At 47.1% G+C, this 22,283-nt stretch overlaps 2 protein-coding genes across 2 annotated transcripts in view; both read left to right on the forward strand.

Annotated features, from left to right (window-relative positions):
- The first annotated feature begins 141 nt into the window (after positions 1-141).
- mfsd1l (major facilitator superfamily domain containing 1-like) lies at positions 142-13,045 on the forward strand. The gene is made up of 14 exons (XM_084455891.1): positions 142-261; positions 621-721; positions 1,142-1,251; positions 1,624-1,679; positions 1,805-1,948; positions 3,415-3,573; positions 7,911-8,026; positions 8,189-8,289; positions 8,654-8,765; positions 9,138-9,275; positions 9,922-10,061; positions 10,941-11,052; positions 11,668-11,838; positions 12,041-13,045. Exons 1-13 carry the CDS (start codon positions 240-242, stop codon positions 11,836-11,838), a joined length of 1,482 nt encoding a protein of 493 aa, XP_084312017.1. The 5' UTR covers positions 142-239; the 3' UTR covers positions 12,041-13,045.
- A 4,234-nt stretch (positions 13,046-17,279) lies between these two features.
- LOC311323716 (myosin phosphatase Rho interacting protein) overlaps positions 17,280-22,283 on the forward strand; it is an 82,999-nt gene continuing 77,995 nt past the window's right edge. The window contains exons 1-2 of the mRNA XM_084456014.1: positions 17,280-18,327; positions 21,532-21,609. Of these exons, the coding sequence (XP_084312140.1) occupies positions 18,208-18,327; positions 21,532-21,609 (198 nt within the window). The 5' untranslated portion in view covers positions 17,280-18,207. The remainder of the gene's footprint in view (positions 18,328-21,531; positions 21,610-22,283) is intronic.

The following is a 22,283-nucleotide window of genomic DNA, read 5'->3' on the forward strand; positions in this document are numbered from 1 at the left end:
TACCTGGAAGTTCTCGAGCCTCAAACCGATCACCGATCTACAAACCATTTGCTCGGCCCAAGCGTCTGCTGTTACCCACCGGGTTGCTTATCCACGACGCGTGTAATTTGCGTAGATGCAACTTGCAAAATTGGAGCCGCACACTGAATAAACTGGTTATCGTTAGAGTCATGTAAACAAAACACCCGAATGGACATTTAATACTTTATCTAACGTTGTCAGCATTCTCTCCGTTCACCATGGCGCAGCCGGCAGAACAAGGTATCGATGAAGTGCCACGTTAGCATTAGTAGGCTACTATTGCCGTGATTTTTGTTGTCATCAGCTCTGTTCCCTTTGAATTGTGCAGACATCAACTTTCTCTGCTCGAGTTCATAATATCCAACGATTCATTGGGAACCTATTGATTATTTCCTTCTTTGATATTCAGTTTTTCATACTGTGCCTAAACCATAGGATGTGCCCCCACTGGCATTAAAACACACCGATTGATTATTATGATACTGTTTGTTGGTCGGCTACTATGCATGTTTCGTAGTTCCTCAAGACTGTCTTTGAAACCCAGCTGTCCCAGTTCGTCCCCTGCCCGTTCTCACTACAGTGTCCCCATCTTTTCCCAGCGTACTATCGCTTTGTGGTGTTGTTCTTCAACTGTCTGCTGACGTTCGGCTCCTACTTCTGCTTCGACATCCCCAGTGTCCTGCAGGATCAGTTCCAGGGGGTAAGAGCCTCCGTGTGCTGCTCACCAGGCTGACCGAACTGCCTGGTCTATATGAGGGTGTTATCCAACTAGCAGCCATGTCATTGCTCTAATTTTATGAAGACTTTTATTTCCTTATTCTGACCCTGATAACAACTAGATAGAAAGCCGATCTGGGCCATATGTGGGCCAAGTGCAGCACTTATGACTTAGTTCTGGCCCATATATGGCCCATACAGTATATGGCTTTAATTGGCCAGTGAGGTATTCACAGCAAACCAAGCTGGCCCACCAGTCAGACCCCAACTGTTTACAGCCGACTTTCAGGTCCGGTTTGGACTGGGCTACTGCTCTGGAAAGCTGTTGAAAACAGACCTGTGATGCGATCTGTGTTTGGGGAGGATTGGGTTTGTACGGTGAACTTGATTTCCCTTCACACAGAACCTGACGTGCTCCAACATGACGGTGGTCAACCACACGGCAGATTGCGTGGAGGGGCTGGGGATGACCCCACAGGAGTACAACCTGCTCTACGCCATCTACGCATGGACGTAGGTAGCCCACTGATCACCTGGAGTCATGTTATACTATAGTAGGGTTAGACTAGAGCTCTGCTCACCTTCACTGTCTTGGTCCACATACTTTATATGGACTGGTGGCTTGATTTGCACTTTTTTTTTTTTACACTACATGTATTTATACATTGAGAAAATGGATTGTTCTTTATTTTGTAACGTTTTTATTCTATGTATTTATGGTACATGTCTTGTAAGCCCATGTGGGCTGGGCACCGTTTGGTGCATGACACAGGAAATAAACCAATATCATCATATCATCATATACATTCATAGGCTACAGTGTAACTATACTCTATGAATTGTAGTATTAGTTATATCTTCTGACTGTTCCTGTCACCTCAACAGAAATGCCGTGGTGGTGATCATGGCTGGCTTCCTGATCGACAAGCTGGGAAACCGCTGTGAGTTCAAAATCACTGATGAATGGCTGAACCATTTATTGATCAAATATAATGTATCTTCCATTCATGTACAGTCTCTCTCTCTCTCTCTCTCTCTCTCTCTCTCTCTCTCTCTCCGTCTCTAGTCGGGGTGTTCCTCTTCTCCTTCCTGTGTGTGTTGGGGTCGTCCATCTTTGCGCTGGGCTCTCACTTCAAAGGGACAGAGTACCTGCTGCCCCTCATGCTGACGGGACGCCTGCTGTTTGGCTCAGGCAACGGATCCCTCACCAGTAAGATCGTACTACTACTACTACTACTACTACTACCAATACTACTACTACTACTACTACTACTACCACTACTACTACTACTACTACTACTACTACTACTACTACTACTACTACTACTACTATTACTACCACTACTACTACCACTACTGCTACTACTACTGCTACTACTACTACTACTACTACTACTACTACTACTACTACTACTACTACTACTACTACTATTACTACCACTACTACTACCACTACTGCTACTACTACTGCTACTACTACTACTACTACTACTACTACCAATACTACTACTACTACTACTACTACTACCACTACTACTACTACCAATACTACTACTACTACTACTACTACTACGACTACTACCAATACTACTACTACTACTACTACTACCAATACTACTACTACTACCAATACTACTACTACTACTACTACTACTACTACCACTACTACTACTACCACTACTACTACTACTACTACTACTACTACTACTACTACCAATACTACTACTACTACTACTACCAATACTACCAATACTACTACTACTACTACTACTACTACTACCAATACTACTACTACTACTACTACTACTACTACTACCAATACTACTACTACTACTACTACTACTACTACTACTACCAATACTACTACTACTACTACTACTACTACTACTACTATTACTACTACCACTACAACTACTACTACTACTACTACTACTACTACTACCACTACTACTACTACTACTACTACTACCAATACTACTACTACTACTACTACTACTACTACTACTACTACTACCAATACTACTACTACTACTACTACTACTACCAATACTACTACTACTACTACTACTACTACCACTACCACTACTACTACTACTACTACTACTACCACTACTACTACTACTACTACTACTACTACTACCAATACTACTACTACTACTACTACTACTACTACTACCAATACTACTACTACTACCAATACTACTACTACCAATACTACTACTACTACTACTACTACTACTACTACTACTACTACCAATACTACTACTACTACTACTACTACTACTACTACTACTACCAATACTACTACTACTACTACTACTACTACTACTACTACTACTACTACTACTACCAATACTACTACTACTACTACCAATACTACTACTACTACTACTACTACTACTACTACTACCACTACTACTACTACTACTACTACTACTACTACTACTACTACTACCAATACTACTACTACTACTACTACCAATACTACTACTACTACTACTACTACTACTACCAATACTACTACTACTACCAATACTACTATTACTAGTGTCACTTGTGTTTTCATTATCCTTTTCTTTCCAGGAGATTTTGTGGTCTTCTTTGAATTGAGAAATGTTCCGGGCATTGTTTAACCATTGGATGTACCCACGTCCGACTGTGTTCTCTCTCTGTCAGTCGTCCAGAACCGGATCACGGCGTTCTGGTTCCGAGGGAAGGAGCTGGCGCTGGCGTTCGGCCTGACCCTGGCCTTCTCCCGCCTGGGGTCCGTCCTCAACTTCTTCCTCACCCAGAGGTTCGAGGCTCAGTACGGGATGCAGTGGACCCTGTGGGGAGGTAGGACATTCAGCCGGCGTCCAGGATGTGGATTAGTTCCTGACTACAAGAAAAGCATGTAAAAGGAGATTATCATGGACATAGAGAGGTCCTCATAAGTATACTGTACTATAATCTAGCTATCTTTACAATGTCACTGGTAAAGCCAGACGCATAACTTGTAGAATACTTCCTGCAGAAGCGCTGGGTTGCATCATCAATCAATCAATCAATCAATCAATCAAAGCTTTCAAAGATTTATTTTTGTATAGCGCATTTCATACCCAGAGGCAACACAATGCGCTTTACAGAGAACAAGGGAGGTGGGTATACGACCCACCCCTACATATTCCAGAGGGAAGCAAAAAAACATTAATCACCCGGGGGCCAGATAAGTGAGCTGTAAAAATTCTTCCCTGACCCCTCTCAACAAGGCGATCGAGCAAGCTCCTGGAGTATGTTTGTCTACCAGATAAGAACCTTTATAAAGCAATAACTTACATTAAATTACATTTTCAGAGTAAGAGAAGCTAAAAAACAACATAGGAGAGACATGGCAAATACTGGTGTGTGTTTGCTATGGCCCAGGCCTAAAGCCGGAAGTGGGCTGGTGTATGTCTGTGTATGTGTGTGTGTAACTAAATGCTACGACATCCACAGCAGACACAGGGGGATCATCAGTGATGTATCCTGGGATCATTGGGTGTTTCGGGTCTGTTCGAACATCGTACACCCTCACCAGGCGACCCGGCCAGGGAGGATCAGTCCCCGGCTTGCATCCCAGTAGCAGTTGACCACTGGGCCTCCCTCTTCAGCCAGAACCTCCTAGTGGCTCCCTCGGGGGCATCAGCGGTTGATTTGACAGCCCTCTTCTTAGCCATGCCCACTATCCCTAGCTTGGTCAAGACTACAGAGCGATCGGCCTGCAAAGCCTGGACCTCCCACCTCAATAGGCTCACATTGGGTGATCCAGCCCTGCCTTCTGCACTCCTCTGTCAACTCCTGGTGCTTGGCATGTTTCCGCTCTTAAGCTTATTCCATGCGCTCCTCCCAGGGTACAGTGAGTTCCACCATGATCACCTGTTTGGTGTAGTTAGAAAAGACAACCATGTCTGGATGCGGTGTTGTTGAGGCAATGTACTCTGGAAAGCACAGCTGCTTGCCGAGATCAACTTTCATTTGCCAGTCTAGTGCTGAGGCGAGGAGGCTAGTCACTGATCTTGGTTGTGAGGTGCGTTTCTCTCCAGTTGGTGATTTTTGGACGGCGTTGTTTGCTGGTGGTTATTATCTCCTCAACTGCTTTCAGAACTTGATCATGCCGCCAGCGGTAGCGTCCGTCTGCAAGCGCCTTTGGGCATCTACTGAGGAGGGATCCTCTTCCAGAGCACAAAGCACAACATGGTGTTTCGATCTTGCGGCCAGACGTGGAGATTTGCTGCCGGGCTTGATAGGCCATCGTACACAGCCTGGATCAGAAAACGGACTCTGTAGTAGTCTGCTCGCAGGATGTTGTCCCAGATGACCCTTCGCTGCTCTCCAGATTACGACTTTGTCCATGCTCCTTGCTGTTTCAGACCCACAATCCCGCTTGCTCTTTCTTCTTCCACGCCTGCTTGAACCTCCTCCTGGAGAAGATGCTGCCTCTCTTTGCCCGTGGCTTTGCAAATCTGGGCCCTGGGGCAGTAACCTAGACCAGCATCGCCTCTGGCCACATTCCCCGCGAGCTCCCTCTGCCTCAGCCGAGACTCTGCCACCTCAAGTGCCTCGCCTGCTTTCCACTTCCTGCCCATCCTGACCTTGATTCCTGCTGCTGACACCTTGGGGTCCCTCGAGTCTTTGTACAGGAGTGCCTCCCTTGTCAACACAATGAACTCCTAGGCCGCTGAAAGGGAGTTGCAGGATGTTACTGCTTCCACATAATGTCGCGCTGCTGAGACTGCATGGAAGGCCAAGCCACCTGCGAAGGTAGCTGCTGATCCTCCTCTCCATTAACTCTACTGTTGTCATCAGGACCTCGTTTACCAGCAGCGGCCACAGGATCCTGGGCTGGATGGCATGTTGGTAAATCCAGGCCCTGAATCTTCCTGGGAGACCTGACTTGTCTGCCTTTGTGAGCGACTCTTCGAGGTCTTTGGTGGTCTTTTTGATGGAATTGGAGTCCTTGAGGCTGGCATGGAAAACCTTTCCCAAACTTTTCACTGGCTGCTCAGTAATAGATGGAATGCTAGTGTGAAGCGAAACTTGTCCACAACTCGTCCCTTTTTCAGCACCAGTGACCTAGACTTGCTGGAATTGAAGCTCATCCTAGCCCACGCAATGAGCTTTTCTAGGCCTTGGAGGATCCATCTGGTTCCTGGCACTGAGGATGTTGTGATGGTGAGATCATCCATGAAGGCCCTGATTGGAGGTTGTCTCATACCAGATTTTGTCTTTGTCCACCTCTGCCGATTTTGCAACCATGTTCTTGGCCAGGGCAAAAAGGGAAACAGAAAGGGTGCAGCCTGTTATGATTCCCTTTTGAAGCCGATGCCAGCTGCAAGTTTCTGACCCAGACATTACTCTCATCCTTAAGTTGTTGTAGTAATCCAGGATAAGGCTCCTGATGTTACTGGGCACATGGTGTTTTTGCAAGGCAATTTCGACTAAGCCATGTGGTATGGATCCGTAGGCATTGGTCAGGTGCAACCACAGGACAGCCAGATCTCCCTTTGCCGCCCGGGCTTCTCGGATGAGCTGAGTGATGACACCTGTATGTTCCAAGCAGCCGGGTACTCCAGGAACCCCGCTTTTCTGCACTGATGTGTCAATGTAATCATTCTGGAGGATGAACTCTGTCAGACGTCAAGACATGATGCTGAAAAAGATCTTGCCTTCCACGCTGAGCAGCGAGATGGTCCAGAACTGTTCGATGTTCTTTGAGTTTTCCTACTTAGGAATCCATACTTCTTCTGCACACCGCCACTGATTGCCGACTCTCCTTCTTCGCCAGATTAGTCTCAAGATTTTCCACAGGTGCCTGAGTAGTCCTGAACATCTCTTGTAAACAATGTATGGCACACAGCTGGGTCCTGGAGCAGAGGCTGATCTCGCTCATTTCACCACCTCCTGGACCTCCTTTAGGCTGGGTTCTCTTAGGTTGAAGTCAACCGTAGGGGGTGGTGGTTTGATGAGAACCTTCTGGGGACCAAGTTCCTGATCTCTCTGTGGATCACTCAGGGTGTTTTTGAGGAACTAGTCAACCTCCTCTGGGGAGCATGAGAGGTGGCCGCTGCGCTTGTCCCCTAGTAGCTTCTGCCGAAGCCGAAGGGGTTGGATAAGAAGGCTGTTCGTTTCCTAGTTCTCCCCTTTCTCCTCCTGTGCCCCTCAGCTCTACGTAGAGTCATGAGCTTCTTCCGCAAGATCTCCTTTAGTTTGGCGAGAGGTTCTTTCTGATCCTCTCTTGCACTATTGTGTTGTTTTTTCAGTGCTTAAAGCTCATGCCGCAGTTGTTGTATCTGGACCTGGGCTCTATGGTTCTTGGTGTAGGAGGCTCCATGTTTCCTCTCACCTCAAACCGCTCTGCAGCATAGCTAATGATGATGGATGTCATGCTGCGTAGCCGGCTGTCGGCGTCACCCTTGGATGTGGTCTGTGTGATGTTGCAGAGGCCACTCGACCTGTTCGTTTGCTGGGGGCCATCTAATCTTCCTTTTCTGTGATGCTGTGCAGATTGCGGGGGGCTGAAAGGCATGCAGGCTCTGGGCTCTGTGGGGTGATTCCCGGCCGGGCTCCTCCTGCGTCTCACCAGGGCTGGTGCCTGTGTGCTGCTCTTCATGCCTCTTCTCTCTGCATTTCATCCTGGCCATGTGGATTTTAAGGCCATGCTCGTTCTTACAAAGCTTGCCGCTGGTGCATCTAATGGTGTTTTTTGTAGTCGGTTGTCCATTAGCCTGTCATTGCCATTGAATCCGTCCTATTGGGGACCTCAGGATCCCCTGGGGGTATTTTGTCATAGGTTTGCCCGTAGCTTTGTTGGGTGTCTTACTCACAGAAGACTCAGGATGGGGTGCTGGCCCAACCTGACCCGTGCCGTCTTCCCGAGCTGCCAACTGTCTCTCCAGTCGTCACCAATCTATTCATGGTTGCCAGACCAGTCTGTTCCTGGGTGTCACTGGTAAAGCCAGACGCATAACTTTCAGAATACTTCCTGCGAAAGTGCTGGGATGCATCATCAGTGACAATACAAATATACAACACAGAAATATAGTTGTGTTGGGTGTGCATTGGATTAAGGTGTATCTATGCTCTGACGAAAGAGAGGGAGGGAGAGAGATAGAGAGAGAGACGGTCTTTCCAGTGTCTGTGTGTGTGTGTCGTAGGCACATTGCTGTGTGTGCTGGGGTTCATGTCGGCCATCACGGTCAGCGCCCTGGACAAGGTGGGGATGCGGCAGCTGGGCCTGGACGGGGTCATCCAGGCGGAGTCACGCAAAGTGGTGAGCTGCCTCTTCACTCGCTGGCCTGGTTCCAATATGATAATCTGTTCATTACTGAAGATTCTTCAGGAGATTGTCCTCGCTTGTTTTTATGTGGTCTGACAGTTATTTTGTTTCTATGTGAGTCTGTGTGTGCGTGGGTGTGTGTGTGTGTGTGTGTAGAGGGTACAAGATGTGAAGCTGCTGTCTCTCAGGTACTGGCTCCTGGTTCTCACCATCATGTTCTTCTACAACGGCATCTTCCCCTTCATCGCTGATGCCAGGTACTGTATGGACACACACACACACACACACATGCACAAAAAACACACACACACACACACACACACACACACACACACACACACACACACACACACACACACACACACAGATACACACTCACACACACACACACCCACACACACACACACACACACACACACACACACACACACACAGATACACACTCACACACACACACAGATACACACACACACACACACACGCTGCTCAAACAACCAGATATGCTTTTGAGTGGCTCATACGTGCTCGAACACAGAAAACACAGGGAAAGTGAGTTAATTCTGTAAATGGTGCGCTTCTAACAGTCGTGTATCGTGGCATGTTCTTCCCTGCCCTGGACAGTAAGTTCATCCAGGACAAGTATGCAGACTACAGCCAGAAGGAGGCGGCCTACGTAGCTGGCGCCGTGTACGACAGCTCGCTGGTCCTCTCCGCTAGTGTCGGTATCCTCATCGTAAGTCGCCATGTATTCAACAAACAACAACCTGCCCTAAACCAAGCTTTTATTAGAATTATTTAATAATAATAAAAACTTTATTTGTATAGCACCGATCATGCAAAAAAATGCAGCTTTGCGTCAAGGAAATTACATGTCCAGAGTGCTTCACATAAAAATAGACAGATAGAAAAAAGCTCCATCATGTTTTGCGTCCTAAGATATTTCCTAACTTGTACATATTGATTAAAAACTATAAATCTTTGTTTTCTATTTGCAGTATCAGTTTCTATGGACTACAGTATTAACTCTTGTGTGTGCATGTGTGTTTATGTGGCTGTGTGTGTGTGTGTACGTGTGTGTGTATGTGTGTGTGTGTTTGACCTGCAGGACTACGTGGGTCTGCGTGGCGTGTTTGCGTTGGCGTGTGCGGTGCTCACCCTGCCCGTGTTCGGCCTCCTGGCCTTCACCTTCGTCCCTCCGCTGGTCTCCACCGTCTGGCTGGGCGTCACCTACTCCTTCGCTGCCGTGAGTCCTCCTACTACAGCTACACCCACACAAGACCTGGGCCCCTGATGTAACAGAGCCGGGGATCCAACCACTGACCTTCCACATTCGGAACCCCAGCATGTTTTGGGGGTTTGTCAGTGGCAGGAAGGGCGACCCGTCATACATAAACATTCCAATTAGCCGCTGTATTAGTACTGTTATAAGTCCTTCACATTAGTACTGTTATAAGTCCTTCACATTAGTACTGTTATAAGTCCTTCACATTAGTACTGTTATAAGTCCTTCACATTATTACTGTTATAAGTCCTTCACATTAGTACTGTTATAAGTCCTTAACACTAGTACTGTTATAAGTCCTTAACACTAGTACTGTTATAAGTCCTTAACACTAGTACTGTTATACCGTAAGTCCTTAACACTAGTACTGTTATACCGTAAGTCCTTTACACTAGTTAACTGTGTGTCTGGTGGGCGGGGTTTGCATCTTTTGGGGACATCCCATTGGTTCCGTTGCGCCAGACAAGAACAGTCAATCACATATAACATACAGTATTACACAATGTCAATGTTCTCTAGTTAAAAGCCTGTCTCTGTTGTTTATAACATACAGTATTATACAATGTCAGTATTCTCTAGTGAAAAGCCTGTGTCTGTTGTTTTTCAGGCAAGCATGTGGCCCTCTATCCCCCTGGTGGTCCCTCAGGCAACTCTGGGGACAGCTATGGGGCTCGCTACCTCAGTGCAGATGATTGGCATTGGCGTGTCCAACCTTGTCATCGGGCAGATTTTGGGAACCAAGTCCAGGTAAACATACCGTATATACCTCAGTGCTTGTACTCATCCTGGATTGTCTGTCTCCAGTGATTGTCATTATGCACAACATGTAACCCAGTTGAATTGTGTAAACTCACTTCTCTAGTATAAATAACTTCTGCCTGCCTTTTCGGTGGCGTATCTGGTTAAAACCATGTTTGAACCGCGGGAGACCCGGGTTCAAATCCACTCCTGGCCAATAAAAACACACAACGCAGACGGGTCACACGCAGATACACTTTTCCATGGTGTGTGTATGTGTGTGTTGAGTGTGTGTTGAGTATGTGTTGAGCAGAGGAAGGACAGAATGAGGAAGAGGAGGAGGAGGAGGGGGGAGAAGAGGAAGAAGACCGCTCTCCTTCTGTTGAGTGTTTTGAGTGTGTGCTGAGTGTGTGCTGAGTGTTGAGTGTGTGTTGAGTGTGTGTTGAGTGTGTTGAGTGTGTGTGTGTGTGTGTGTTGAGTGTGTGTTGAGTGTGTGTGTGTGTGTTGAGTGTGTTGAGTGTGTGTGTGTGTTGAGTGTGTGTTGAGTGTGTGTGTGTGTGTTGAGTGTGTGTTGTGTGTGTGTGTGTTGAGTGTGTTGAGTGTATGTGTGTTAAGTGTGTGTTGAGTGTGTTGAGTGTGAGTGTGTTGAGTGTGTGTTGAGTGTGTGTGTGTTGAGTGTGTGTTGAGTGTGAGTGTGTGCTGAGTGTGTGCTGAGTGTGTGTGTGTGTGTTGAGTGTGTGTTGAGTGTGTGTGTGTGTTGAGTGTGTGTTGAGCTTGTGTGTGTTGAGTGTGTTGAGTGTGTGTTGAGTGTGTGTGTGTGTGTTGAGTGTGTGTTGAGTGTGTGTGTGTGTTGAGTGTGTGTTGAGTGTGTGCTGTTTTCCTGTGCAGCGATGCTAAGATCCCTCTGTGGCGCTGGCAGAGGATGATGATCTTCATGTTGGCCAACACCATCGGCTGCATCGTGACCTCCGTGCTACTCAACGTCATCGACCACCGGCAGGTAAGCCCCGCCCACCTCCCCTCAACGACCTCACAACCTCAATGACCTCACTTCGGGGTCTCCATGGGTCGTGGAATTTCTCTAATATCATGGAATTTTAAAAAGTCTATTCCACACATGGAAAGTCGGGGGGGATGTTATCATTTTTCAGGCCAAGTCATGGAATATCAGGGAATTTTGTTTGTAGTTAGTTGACATTAATCAAAATTATATATTTTCTATGCAGTATTTCCAGGTTATTTCATGCTTTTCCGTGTTGCGTGAGTGGTTGTTATGGTTACTTGATTTTTCAGCTTCCATTTATTACCTCCCCACTAGTCAACAGTTCTTCCATTACTGGTCATGGAAATTCAGTTTTTTACTCACTTTAAGTCACGGAATTTGACCTAGTGAGAACCCTGTCACTTCCTTCCTGTCCCCCCTGACTTCCTGTTCCCTCAGTGCTGGTCAAACCTAACTGGAAACGCAAAGTGGAACTCATGTGCTTGTGTTGGAGAGCGCTTTCCATGAATGATTTTGTTTCTTGAATCACTTTGATTAGTTAGTATAATGATTATGGATAAGAAGCCATGCTGTACTGTTAGGTTAGTAAATGTTCTTGTCTCGTTAACCCAGGGGGGGACTCTGAATAAAACGACCAAGGGGACTGGTGCCCCGCCTCTGGCCCCGCCTCCCAGCGACCGTGACCCTCTGCTGGAGGGAGAGGAAGGACAGAATGAGGAAGAGGAGGAGGAGGAGGGGGGAGAAGAGGAAGAAGACCGCTCTCCTTCTATCAACAACTCCTAGGTTTATTTTAGATTCTGCCTCGGATGCTGTAATACATTCTGAAATATTGTACGATATCTGATGGGGATTATCTAGCTTTTTATCTTTGTACATACCTAGCCTGTGTCTTATCTCAGTGCCCTTCACTTCTGTTGGATAATTTTTAAACAGGAATCGCAAGGGAAGCACACCACCTCTAACCCAACTGTAACCCTCTCCACAGGGATGAATCCCACCATCTCAAACCTCTCATCTCCACAGGGAATCACACGCCTCACCTCTCCATAGTGTGGTCTTCCCCACGGGCAGGTGAATAGGTGTTTCTAACCACTCTTATCTAACCTTGTAGATGAGCATCTCCAATCAGACTCCATCTGCCTGGTCTACCCAGCAACAAGACTATTTCTTCTTTCTTTTATTGCACATTGGCCATACAGTGCCTGCTGGTGTGTGGTTATAGGTATGGTGTCTACACGTGGCAGAACAAACAGTTCATGTTGTGCCATACAGTATTAGCATGGTCCTGGAAATCATGACTTCACACTAAAACAGACAGGAAACAAACATCATGACTTCACACTAAAACAGACAGGAAACAAACATCATGACTTCACACTAAAACAGACAGGAAACAAACATCATGACTTCACACTAAAACAGACAGGAAACAAACATCATGACTTCACACTAAAACAGACAGGAAACAAACATCATGACTTCACACTAAAACAGACAGGAAACAAACATCATGACTTCACACTAAAACAGACAGGAAACAAACATCATGACTTCACACTAAAACAGACAGGAAACAAACATCATGACTTCACACTAAAACAGACAGGAAACAAACACAGGTTTTTGTTTGGCTCCTTCCTGCACCCATTCAGAGCTGTTCGCTGTCAAGGTCCACAGCCCCAAGGTCATTAGTTATGTATGATTGTTTAAAATGTGAGAAATTCTTGAATCATAATCTTATTTAGTGTGGAATGATCTCACTATTGGATGTTACTGTACATTTTTCCGTTCATGTGAGAAGCGATCGCTTTGATGTCATGTGATGAGATTTGAGTGGTTACAGCTGTGCACCTGCATTAAACTTGGCCTTTTAAATACAGAAACACAGAACAGTTACTAATAGTTCAAAGCTGCTTTTAGTACACGTTTTTATGATGCAGAAAGTGTTGACCTTCTCTTTTATTATTTTACTTGAACTACCATAAGGGAATTTGGATGATTTGTTTTGTATTGTCAAGCTAAATAAAATGTATTTCTTGTGTATAACCCTGTCTTCGTGCAGTGATGCGTCTGATATTTCACTCACTAACATTGGCTGCAAGGTTTTTATATTTTGCTGCCAACTTCAACGGAAAATATGAAACGAAATGCAAAATATGAAATGCACATGTAAACATGTTGTCCCCCACCCATTATGCATATTCCCTTTTGGTAACAAGCCCTGCGCCTCTCACTGACTCCCCACCCCCCCAACTCAACGCCTCTCACTGACTCCCCACCCCCCCAACTCAACGCCTCTCACTGACTCCCCACCCCCCCAACTCAACGCCTCTCACTGACTCCCCACCCCCCCAACTCAACGCCTCTCACTGACTCCCCACCCCCCCCAACTCAACGCCTCTCACTGACTCCCCACCCCCCCAACTCAACGCCTCTCACTGACTCCCCACCCCCCCCAACTCAACGCCTCTCACTGACTCCCCACCCCCCCAACTCAACGCCTCTCACTGACTCCCCACCCCCCCAACTTAACGCCTCTATCCTGGGGGCAAACCAGTTCATGTATCTGTGGTCTTCAGTCCAATATAATGAATGGTGAAATGCAGACATATCTAGCGCTACTAAACACCTCAAGCTCTCTGTGGATGTAGAACATATATGGTTTCCAGAGTAAACTTGCCTCAGACTATACTGACACACCAAGCATAGCTTTCTATGTAAAAATCTAAATGTACTTGTCAGTGGAAAAATACATTGAAAAGGCGCCCCTTTGTGGTGGATTCTGGTACTACGGGGGGGACTGAATGTTGAAATACAGACATAAAGGGCTACTAAACACCTCAGGCTCTGCTCTCTGTGGATGTAGAAAGAATGTTTTCTCTGGGTAAACTTGTCTGAGACTATACTGAGACATCAAGCATCGTGTTTGATGTAAAAATCAAAATGTACTTGTCAATGGAAAAATACATTGAAAAGGCGCCCCTTTGTGGTGGGTTTTGGTACTACGGGGGGACTGACTGACTGATACGCACACTCTCGACGTGACACCCTCCAACTTAAAGTCCCCCCCCCCCCTTCGGCCGTCGCCGTGACAGCCCTCAAAGTCGTGTGACAGGCCTGCTGGAAGCCTCACCATTGGCCGGCCGTCCAGTCAACCCACAGGGTTTACCAGCGTCCTCAGACCCTGCTCAGTGAATGGACATTCATGGACCATGTTACTGCCATGCTTTCTGGACTTCCTGTTCAGGTCACCAGGAAGTTAGCGAGGGCCTCACTGTCTTTATGGAAGCATGTGATGTCATCAAAGTGACCTCAGTTGACAAGAGCCAGGCCCGGTAGTGATAAGCTACCACAGATGCTCTGCAGAAAGCAGTGTCGGCCAAGAGCAATAACATGCTATTACATAATCTAAGTACATTGCTGAGGATGCGGTACAGACCGTCGAAAGGCTGCAGGCCTCCACAAGCTGACATCCAAGGACTGAACAATGCTGGTGTCCTCCTCCAACAAGACATCTGTACATTTGTGAGGAAAATCTCAGGAAATACTCAGGTCGACAGATTCCAAGACTTTCAAAGAGCAGTGTTGCCGAAGTGAAGAAAGTCTTGTTTGAACAGGAGCGTGGAAATCTAGCAGGTCTGACACATGCCAAAATGGCCGACACAGAGGATGCTTCCTGTGGGACGGTTTGGGTGTGGGAGTGATTTTGAGAGACCAGGAGCGATGTCTGCTAGTCTCTCCATCATCACCCCACAAAGTCCCCCAGCTCGCCTCGCTGTTTGAACCTGGGAAAACTTAGCGCTGTGAAACACTGCAAAATGGCTGACATGTATAGCGTACCTTTAGCACACAAGAATGTATCCCTTGAAAAGGCTCTGGGGGAATTCTTACAAGACGGGGAGAGGGGAGAGATGTCTTGCAGTCCCCAGCATTATTTCTCAAAAGCTGCTGGCTCTCTCCAGGAAACCTCAGACTCCCCTAGATGACCACAGGATGGTGAACGCTACCTCTTCTCCGGGGGTCACCTCAGAAAATCTTCCAGACATTAAAATTATATAAAATGTCTTTCAAAGCTTTCATCACTATTCTATAGAAGATCTCAGTTGCAGAATTTCCTTCAGTAAGACAATGTTTTGTCATTTTCATAGGGAAAAGGGGGAGAGAGGAGAGAGAGAGAAAGAGAGAGGAGAGAGGGATCAAGAGGAGAGAGAAAGAAGAGAGAAGAGGAAGTGTAAAAGACTTTTGATGCTCTTTATTGAGACATCATCACAATAAACTAAACACTAAACACTTTACAACCATACAATTATAATCTTTAAAATAAAGTGTTGGAGACAGAGAGGGAGAGAGAGAGAGAGAGAGAGAGAGAGGTGGTGATGAGTGGATACATAATAACAGACACATTTGGCTGGTTGGTTGGTTGGCTGGCTGGCTGGCTGGCTGATTGATTGATTGATTGACTGGCTGGCTGGCTGACTGATTGATTGATTGACTGACTGACTGGCTGGATGGCTGACTGACTGACTGATGGGGTGAGTGAATGAGTGATAGGGTGAGTGAATGAGTGATAGGGTGAGTGAATGAGTGATAGAGTGAGTGAATGAGTGATAGGGTGAGTGAATGACTGATAGGGTGAGTGAATGAGTGATAGGGTGAGTGAATGACTGATAGGGTGAGTGAATGAGTGATAGGGTGAGTGAATGAGTGATAGAGTGAGTGAATGAGTGATAGGGTGAGTGAATGAATGATAGGGTGAGTGAATGACTGATAGGGTGAGTGAATGAGTGATAGGGTGAGTGAATGACTGATAGGGTGAGTGAATGAGTGATAGGGTGAGTGAATGACTGATAGGGTGAGTGAATGACTGATAGGGTGAGTGAATGAGTGATAGGGTGAGTGAATGAGTGATAGGGTGAGTGAATGACTGATAGGGTGAGTGAATGAGTGATAGGGTGAGTGAATGAGTGATAGGGTGAGTGAATGAGTGATAGGGTGAGTGAATGAGTGATAGAGTGAGTGAATGAGTGATAGGGTGAGTGAATGAGTGTACTGAGCGAGCAGTAGTTTGGTCTGATCACCTCGCCTGCAGTCTTGTGATCTGAGACTTGCTGGTTCCCAGACTCCCAGGCCTGCCGTGTCAGCCTCCCAGGACGGGGCTCCCCTCCTGGGTATGCTTGGCCGGGGAACAGAGGGGGTGTGGAGCTCCGACAGGGAGACTAACCATGCAGCTGACTCAACACTGGCCAGCCAGGAATCCAAGATGAACAGTGAGGAAACTGAACAACTGTCTGTGAGGGATTTAGGGTTTATGAAAAGGTCTGTAGTTTTTAAAATATAAGCAGTGTCAAGAAGGAAATATAGCTTTATTGAACTTTTATTAGCATGCCAGCCTGTACCAGTATGAAGAAATACAATTCATATCTATCTCTATCTAATTGTGATTATAGCTTAGTTAGAAGCGAAGCAATGGAAGTGGTCGGAAGAGGGAACCTGTTGAATAAGTATCTGTTCTATGCAGAATAACAACAGCGGTATTGTTTTATACAACAGAAGGCTTTTGTTCCAGCTTATCTGACGAGACCGGCTAATGCAAACACCGGTGCGTCACATTTTATTTTGCGCATCGCCAACTTTACCACACGATGGCGCTACGTTACATATAATTGCACAGCTAGCCTACTACGACTAGTTACATTTACACTCGTATGTTAATGCAAACTGAACTTGAAAATCGTAAGACTGCCTTCATAAAATTCCTATTAACTAACTATTAACCTTTAAGTGCATTATTTCAAATGATTTGTACGGACGGACGATAGTGAGAGACCTCGGCCTGCCTGCCGCTGCCCACCTACCTTGACCCGAGTCTAGCAGCGGGTTCCCAGGCTTGGCCGCATGTTAATATGTCCTCACCAGGAGGCGTGCGCATTTTCCCATTGGTCTATAAAGCTGCCAGTCAATAGTTGACCCGTTCTCCGCCCCGCCTCTCTTCTGCTGACTGGCTGCTGATTCGTTGCTGACTGGCTGCTGATTGGCTGATGACTGGCTGACTGGCTGCCGATTGGCTGCTGGGTGGCTGTTGACTGGCTGCTGATTGGCTTCTGACTGGCTGACTAGCTGCTGACCTGCTGCTGATTGGCTGACTGGCTCCCCATGGCTTTCTCACTAATATCAACCCGAGCAGCTCTTTTCAACGCCAGCAGCGCAGCCAGGGTCTGTTATGTTGCCACGGACGTGTACACGCCACGGGCATGACTACGAGCGGCAGTTGTAAAGTTATAGTTCACTTTAATCACGGACTTTCATCCTGAGAGAAGAACACGCGTCAGCCGGACGGATTTCGCTGCAATGCAATCCGTTATATCGCTCGGACTTGGTTGAAAAACATCATAACCCTGCAACTCTGGGACAGACAGCGCCGTGGTTCTCCTATGGAGGCTATGGACCCACGGAAAGCGAGAGGCCGGGCGGGTTGTCACCTGTGTTTTTGTCTCATTTTGATGCCAGCATGTTCTTCTTGAGGGACTAAACCGAGAGGAACCGCGAGTAGACATCGTGTGGATTCGCATCGACATTGTCATCTGCTCTGATCCAGGCCAGCCTGGATGAGCCAGAAGTTACTGCAACAGCTGAGCTGAAAGCAACAAGATGATTAAGATAATTGATATTACTTAATTCCACCCATAGCCTGTTATTAGTAAGAATTTGTATTTTATAATGGGAATCTGCGTATCAAAATAACTTAATAGCCAAGCGGACGTTTCGTTTGTCGGTGTGGGAACGCGTCCACCGAGCCTCGGTACATGGTGGGCTTGTCTAAGGAAGTTTTCCTGCCTGTGGACCCTCCACCCCCTCCAGACCAGACCAGACCCCTCATCCCACCCCCTCCAGACCAGACCAGACCCCTCATCCCACCCCCTCCAGACCAGACCAGACCCCTCATCCCACCCCCTCCAGACCAGACCCCCCATCCCATGTCGTGCTTTGGAATTTTGGAATGACTTTATTTTGGCACGTCGGACTATTGGATAGAGACGCGCTCCAGCGCTGTTGATCCGCGACTCATAAGAGTTTACACCAGTGGGATTGCGCAGTTTGAAAAGGGATCTCTTGTCGCTCACTTCTGAATTGGCACCTGTGTCTATATCAACCATGTCATCAAAGGAAAACCCCTGTCGGAAATTTCAAGCCAACATTTTCAACAAAAGTAAATGTCAAAATTGTTTTAAACCAAGAGAATCTCATTTATTGAACGACGAGGATTTAAATCAGGTAAATTGATATGAACACATTTTTTGCATGCATCTTTATTATTTATTGCATGCATCTTTATGCATTAATTTCCTGAGAATGTGACGTCTTCCAATCTAGGTCTAGTGCAAAGGTCAGGTTAATTGGGCCTAATTAGCCGCTATTGCCCCAGGGCGTATCATGTCATTAATTCACAGATTAGTTGAACTCTCTTGACATGAGTCATTCATCTTGAAATGTGCCACTATCGGTCAGTATCAACTAATATGACGGAATACAAAATCTGTTTTCTCTCTCACCTGATCTGAGATGTTGCTGTTCACACGGTAGCATGTTTCACAAGCGGAATATTGTCGACTACTTCTTACAAACGCGAAGTCGGTCTCTGCTGTGGTTCAACGTTGAAGCGCAGCAGGAATGATGGAGAATGATAGTACAGGCTGCTGTCAGAGTTATCGCAACAGGTACGGTTATGCCCTGTACACGGAGAAGTCCACCTGCTTGGTTTCCAGTCATTTCAACAGAGGCCTATTGGAACCATCAGCCTTTCAGGATCAGATGGACCTTGACCTTGACCATGCCGTGAGCCTTACAGCAGAGTCCTCTCTTATTAGTGGGGCTATGGTGAACATTTGATGTTCAGTCCGGTGCGAGTCGGATCACATTGAACTGGGTTGACCAAAGCTTTGGGAAGCTCTTAAAACAAGGAAGGAAGTCCTTTCATCAGATTCCCCTTCGGACCCACTCTCTCTTTCACACACACACACACACATAAAGATGAGGGAGTGAATGGAGAGAATAGGTTATATATCTTTAGGGACTGTAGGAGCGTCATCCTGGTCAGGTGATCTGTGTCAGGGAGAAGGGGTGCACCTCCTGAAGATCATCATGTCCGCTCCATAACCTCCCCTGAACGTCCGCTCCATAACCTCCCCTGAACGTCCGCTCCATAACCTCCCCTGAACGTCCGATCCGTAACCTCCCCTGAACGTCCGCTCCATAACCTCCCCTGGACGTCCGCTCCATAACCTCCCCTGAACGTCCGCTCCATAACCTCCCCTGAACGTCCGCTCCATAACCTCCCCTGAACGTCCGATCCGTAACCTCCCCTGAACGTCCGCTCCATAACCTCCCCTGAACGTCCGCTCCATAACCTCCCCTGAACGCCCGCTCCATAACCTCCCCTGAACGTCCGCTCCATAACCTGCCCTGAACGTCCGCTCCATAACCTCCCCTGAACGGAAATAACTCTGAGGTTCAGGCTGTTACGTTATCAGACAGGGGACTGGCATCCCAGTGGGAATGTATGGTCAGAACAAAGTTAGCCTGTCGCCTGCTATTGTCTGCTAAGTTCGCTCTCATCATCATCATCATCATCATCATCACCACCAGTGTAGAGCTCACTGCAGATGGAACACGCCTGTTCTGTATGTCTCATTCCAAACATATTTTCAGTGGAAGCTTTTGTCATTCCTCTAGTGCGCCTCTGGTCTAGCCCACATTTCCAGAGCAGTATTACAGTCATGATGATGATGGGGACTGGTGGAGGGGGGGTGTTTGGGAATGAGCACCCAGACTCCCGCACACACACACACGCGCGCGCGCGTGCATACACACACACACACACAGATGACTGCGTTTAACCATTGAAGGGTATAACTGACCTAGATCCACATTGCCCATCTCCTCCCCAGAGATAGTGCTGTAGACCACCCCCATCTGGCCATGTGAGGGGTGATGAGGCCCTCTCTCTCTTCTGTTCTGCGTGAGTCTCTCCTCCGCCCCCCCCCCCCCTTTTATCTCCTTGTATTCCAGGAGCATGGAGATGGCATTCCTATATCAGCTTGACCCCACCCTGTCCGCCCCCTTCCTCGGTGGTCTGGTCTAAGCAGGGGTTTAATCCGAGCTGTCAGTCAGGTGTTCTCCCTCCAACGTCGGACCCCCGCCGTGCCCCAAGACGGTTCCCAGGAGACCTGTATTAATATTTAAGCGTATCCACACTCAGACATGCGAGTGGCTTTGTGAACAGGCCTGGTGGTGGTTTGGCGGCGCTCAGCGCCCCGGCGCGCCCCCCGCCGCCGGTCGTCTTGCCTCTCTTAGTAGCGCGATGATAAACCAAGAAACAAGGCTGTCGGAAGGGAAAGTCGGGATTACGTCGCTGGATTACGAAATGCACATCAAGGCGATGAACTCCTGACCTGGTGGAGTCGGGGCTTCAGAGGAACGTCCAGATCTCTGGGGTGAAGCTGCGCACAATTGTACTTTTCCACCCATGTAAGCGTCAGGACTAGGTGGGATCATGGACTTGTAACGGACAACTGTACAATAAGCCCGTTTGTTTGTTTAGGTATTTGGGTGTAAGTATTAGTCACACAGAGAAAGAACCACTGCGCTGTTCGGCTGGTAGCCCCCCCCCACACACAGTCCTTCCAGATCAACTCTAACAAGCTTTAGTCCTGGTGAGCGGTAAGCCTACACTGTAGATATGTTTTTTAACCGGCAAAGCCCAAAGTTGTATGATAGTAGAAAGCTTGGTATCTGGTCTCTCCACACACCGTCCTACCACTCCCCCCCAACCCCCTCCTCCCCCCTCTCCCACCCACCCGCTCAGGGGATCAGAGGGACGGCTCTCCTGTTCTTCCAGGCAGTGCAGGGTAGCGTGGAGCCCTGGAATGCAGACAGCCACAGCGTAGTACCGGGTAGCCCTACAGTCTGCGCACAGTTGACCAAAACAGCCCGTCAAAGTATAGCACTTGAGTATAGCACTTGAGTATAGCACTTGAGTACAGCACTTGAGTACAGCACTTGAGTACAGCACTTGAGTATAGCACTTGAGTATAGCACTTGAGTATAGCACTTGAGTATAGCACTTGAGTATAGCACTGAGTATAGCACTGCCTACACACAGCTGACCAAAACTGCCAAAACTTGCATCATGTTCACAGTATACAGAATCAGGCAAGAAGTGTTTTTTTTAATTCATAGTGTCGCCCAGAACCATTTTCCAATAACAGATCAAAGCTGTTGTTTCAGCTTTGCATCATGTCGGGGTCAGATTGCACGTGGTCTAGACCGCTTTCATTCAGCAGATGCTCTCTTATCCACAGCAACTGAGAGAACGCATCACCCCCTATTGATTCTGTCGCTAATGTCCACGTTTCACGTCGACAGAGCTGAGTGTTGACTTTTAACCGTGTGTAATTGCTTTTTTTCCCACCCCCCCAGGCCAAACCCATCTACGGGGGCTGGTTGCTGCTTGCGCCCGAGGGGACGAACTTCGACAATCCCTTGCAGCGGTCTCGGGTAAGTGAGAGCTCTCTACAGGGCTCTGTATGACACACACACCAGCCCGCATGACCTCCTCAACTCTGTTATTATGGTACTATTCAACATTACCTCCTAAACTCTGTTATTATGGTACTATTCAACATTACCTCCTAAACTCTGTTATTATGGTTCTATTCAACATGACCTCCTAAACTCTGTTATTATGTTATTATTAACCATGCAGAGAACTGTGTCCTGAGATTACTAATATATATATATTAGATAATACTAATATTATATTCTGAATAAAATAACCAATATTGTCCAGGGTACGTGTTCTTTGTGTCTTACCCAAAGATCAGTGGTTAGCCTAGTGTCGTAATAAGCACTATTAACGTAACAGAACAAAACCCTGCAATGATGTTAATCTCATATCAGTATAATATGGCCGGACGGCAGTCTTAGTAGGGGTTTAATTAAGACGACTCGGCATGCTGCCGCAGAACGAGGTGAGCTTGAGCTAGCTGGCGTGTGTTTGGTTCATTCTGCTCTCTCTAAAGCTTTTACTGTTTATACTGACCAATTACAGCCCATCCCCACGCCTTGTAGCTCTGTTCCCGAATCTCTGGTTCCACAGTGAGGGGGCAGTTTCCTGTGCGAGGCCTGGTTCGCTCTCTAACCCTAACCCTAAAAAAAGCCCCCATCCAGCT

This window comes from Borostomias antarcticus (assembly GCF_949987555.1).
Source record: "Borostomias antarcticus genome assembly, chromosome: 22".
NCBI lineage: Eukaryota > Metazoa > Chordata > Actinopteri > Stomiiformes > Stomiidae > Borostomias > Borostomias antarcticus.

Bases quoted from the DNA above. Each gene is read 5' to 3' on its own strand.
- mfsd1l (XM_084455891.1), top strand. From the start codon at position 240: ATGGCGCAGCCGGCAGAACAAG. The intron at 10,062-10,940 runs GTAAACATACCG...TTTCCTGTGCAG, and splicing joins ATTTTGGGAACCAAGTCCAG to CGATGCTAAGATCCCTCTGT. The intron at 11,053-11,667 runs GTAAGCCCCGCC...TCGTTAACCCAG, and splicing joins ACGTCATCGACCACCGGCAG to GGGGGGACTCTGAATAAAAC.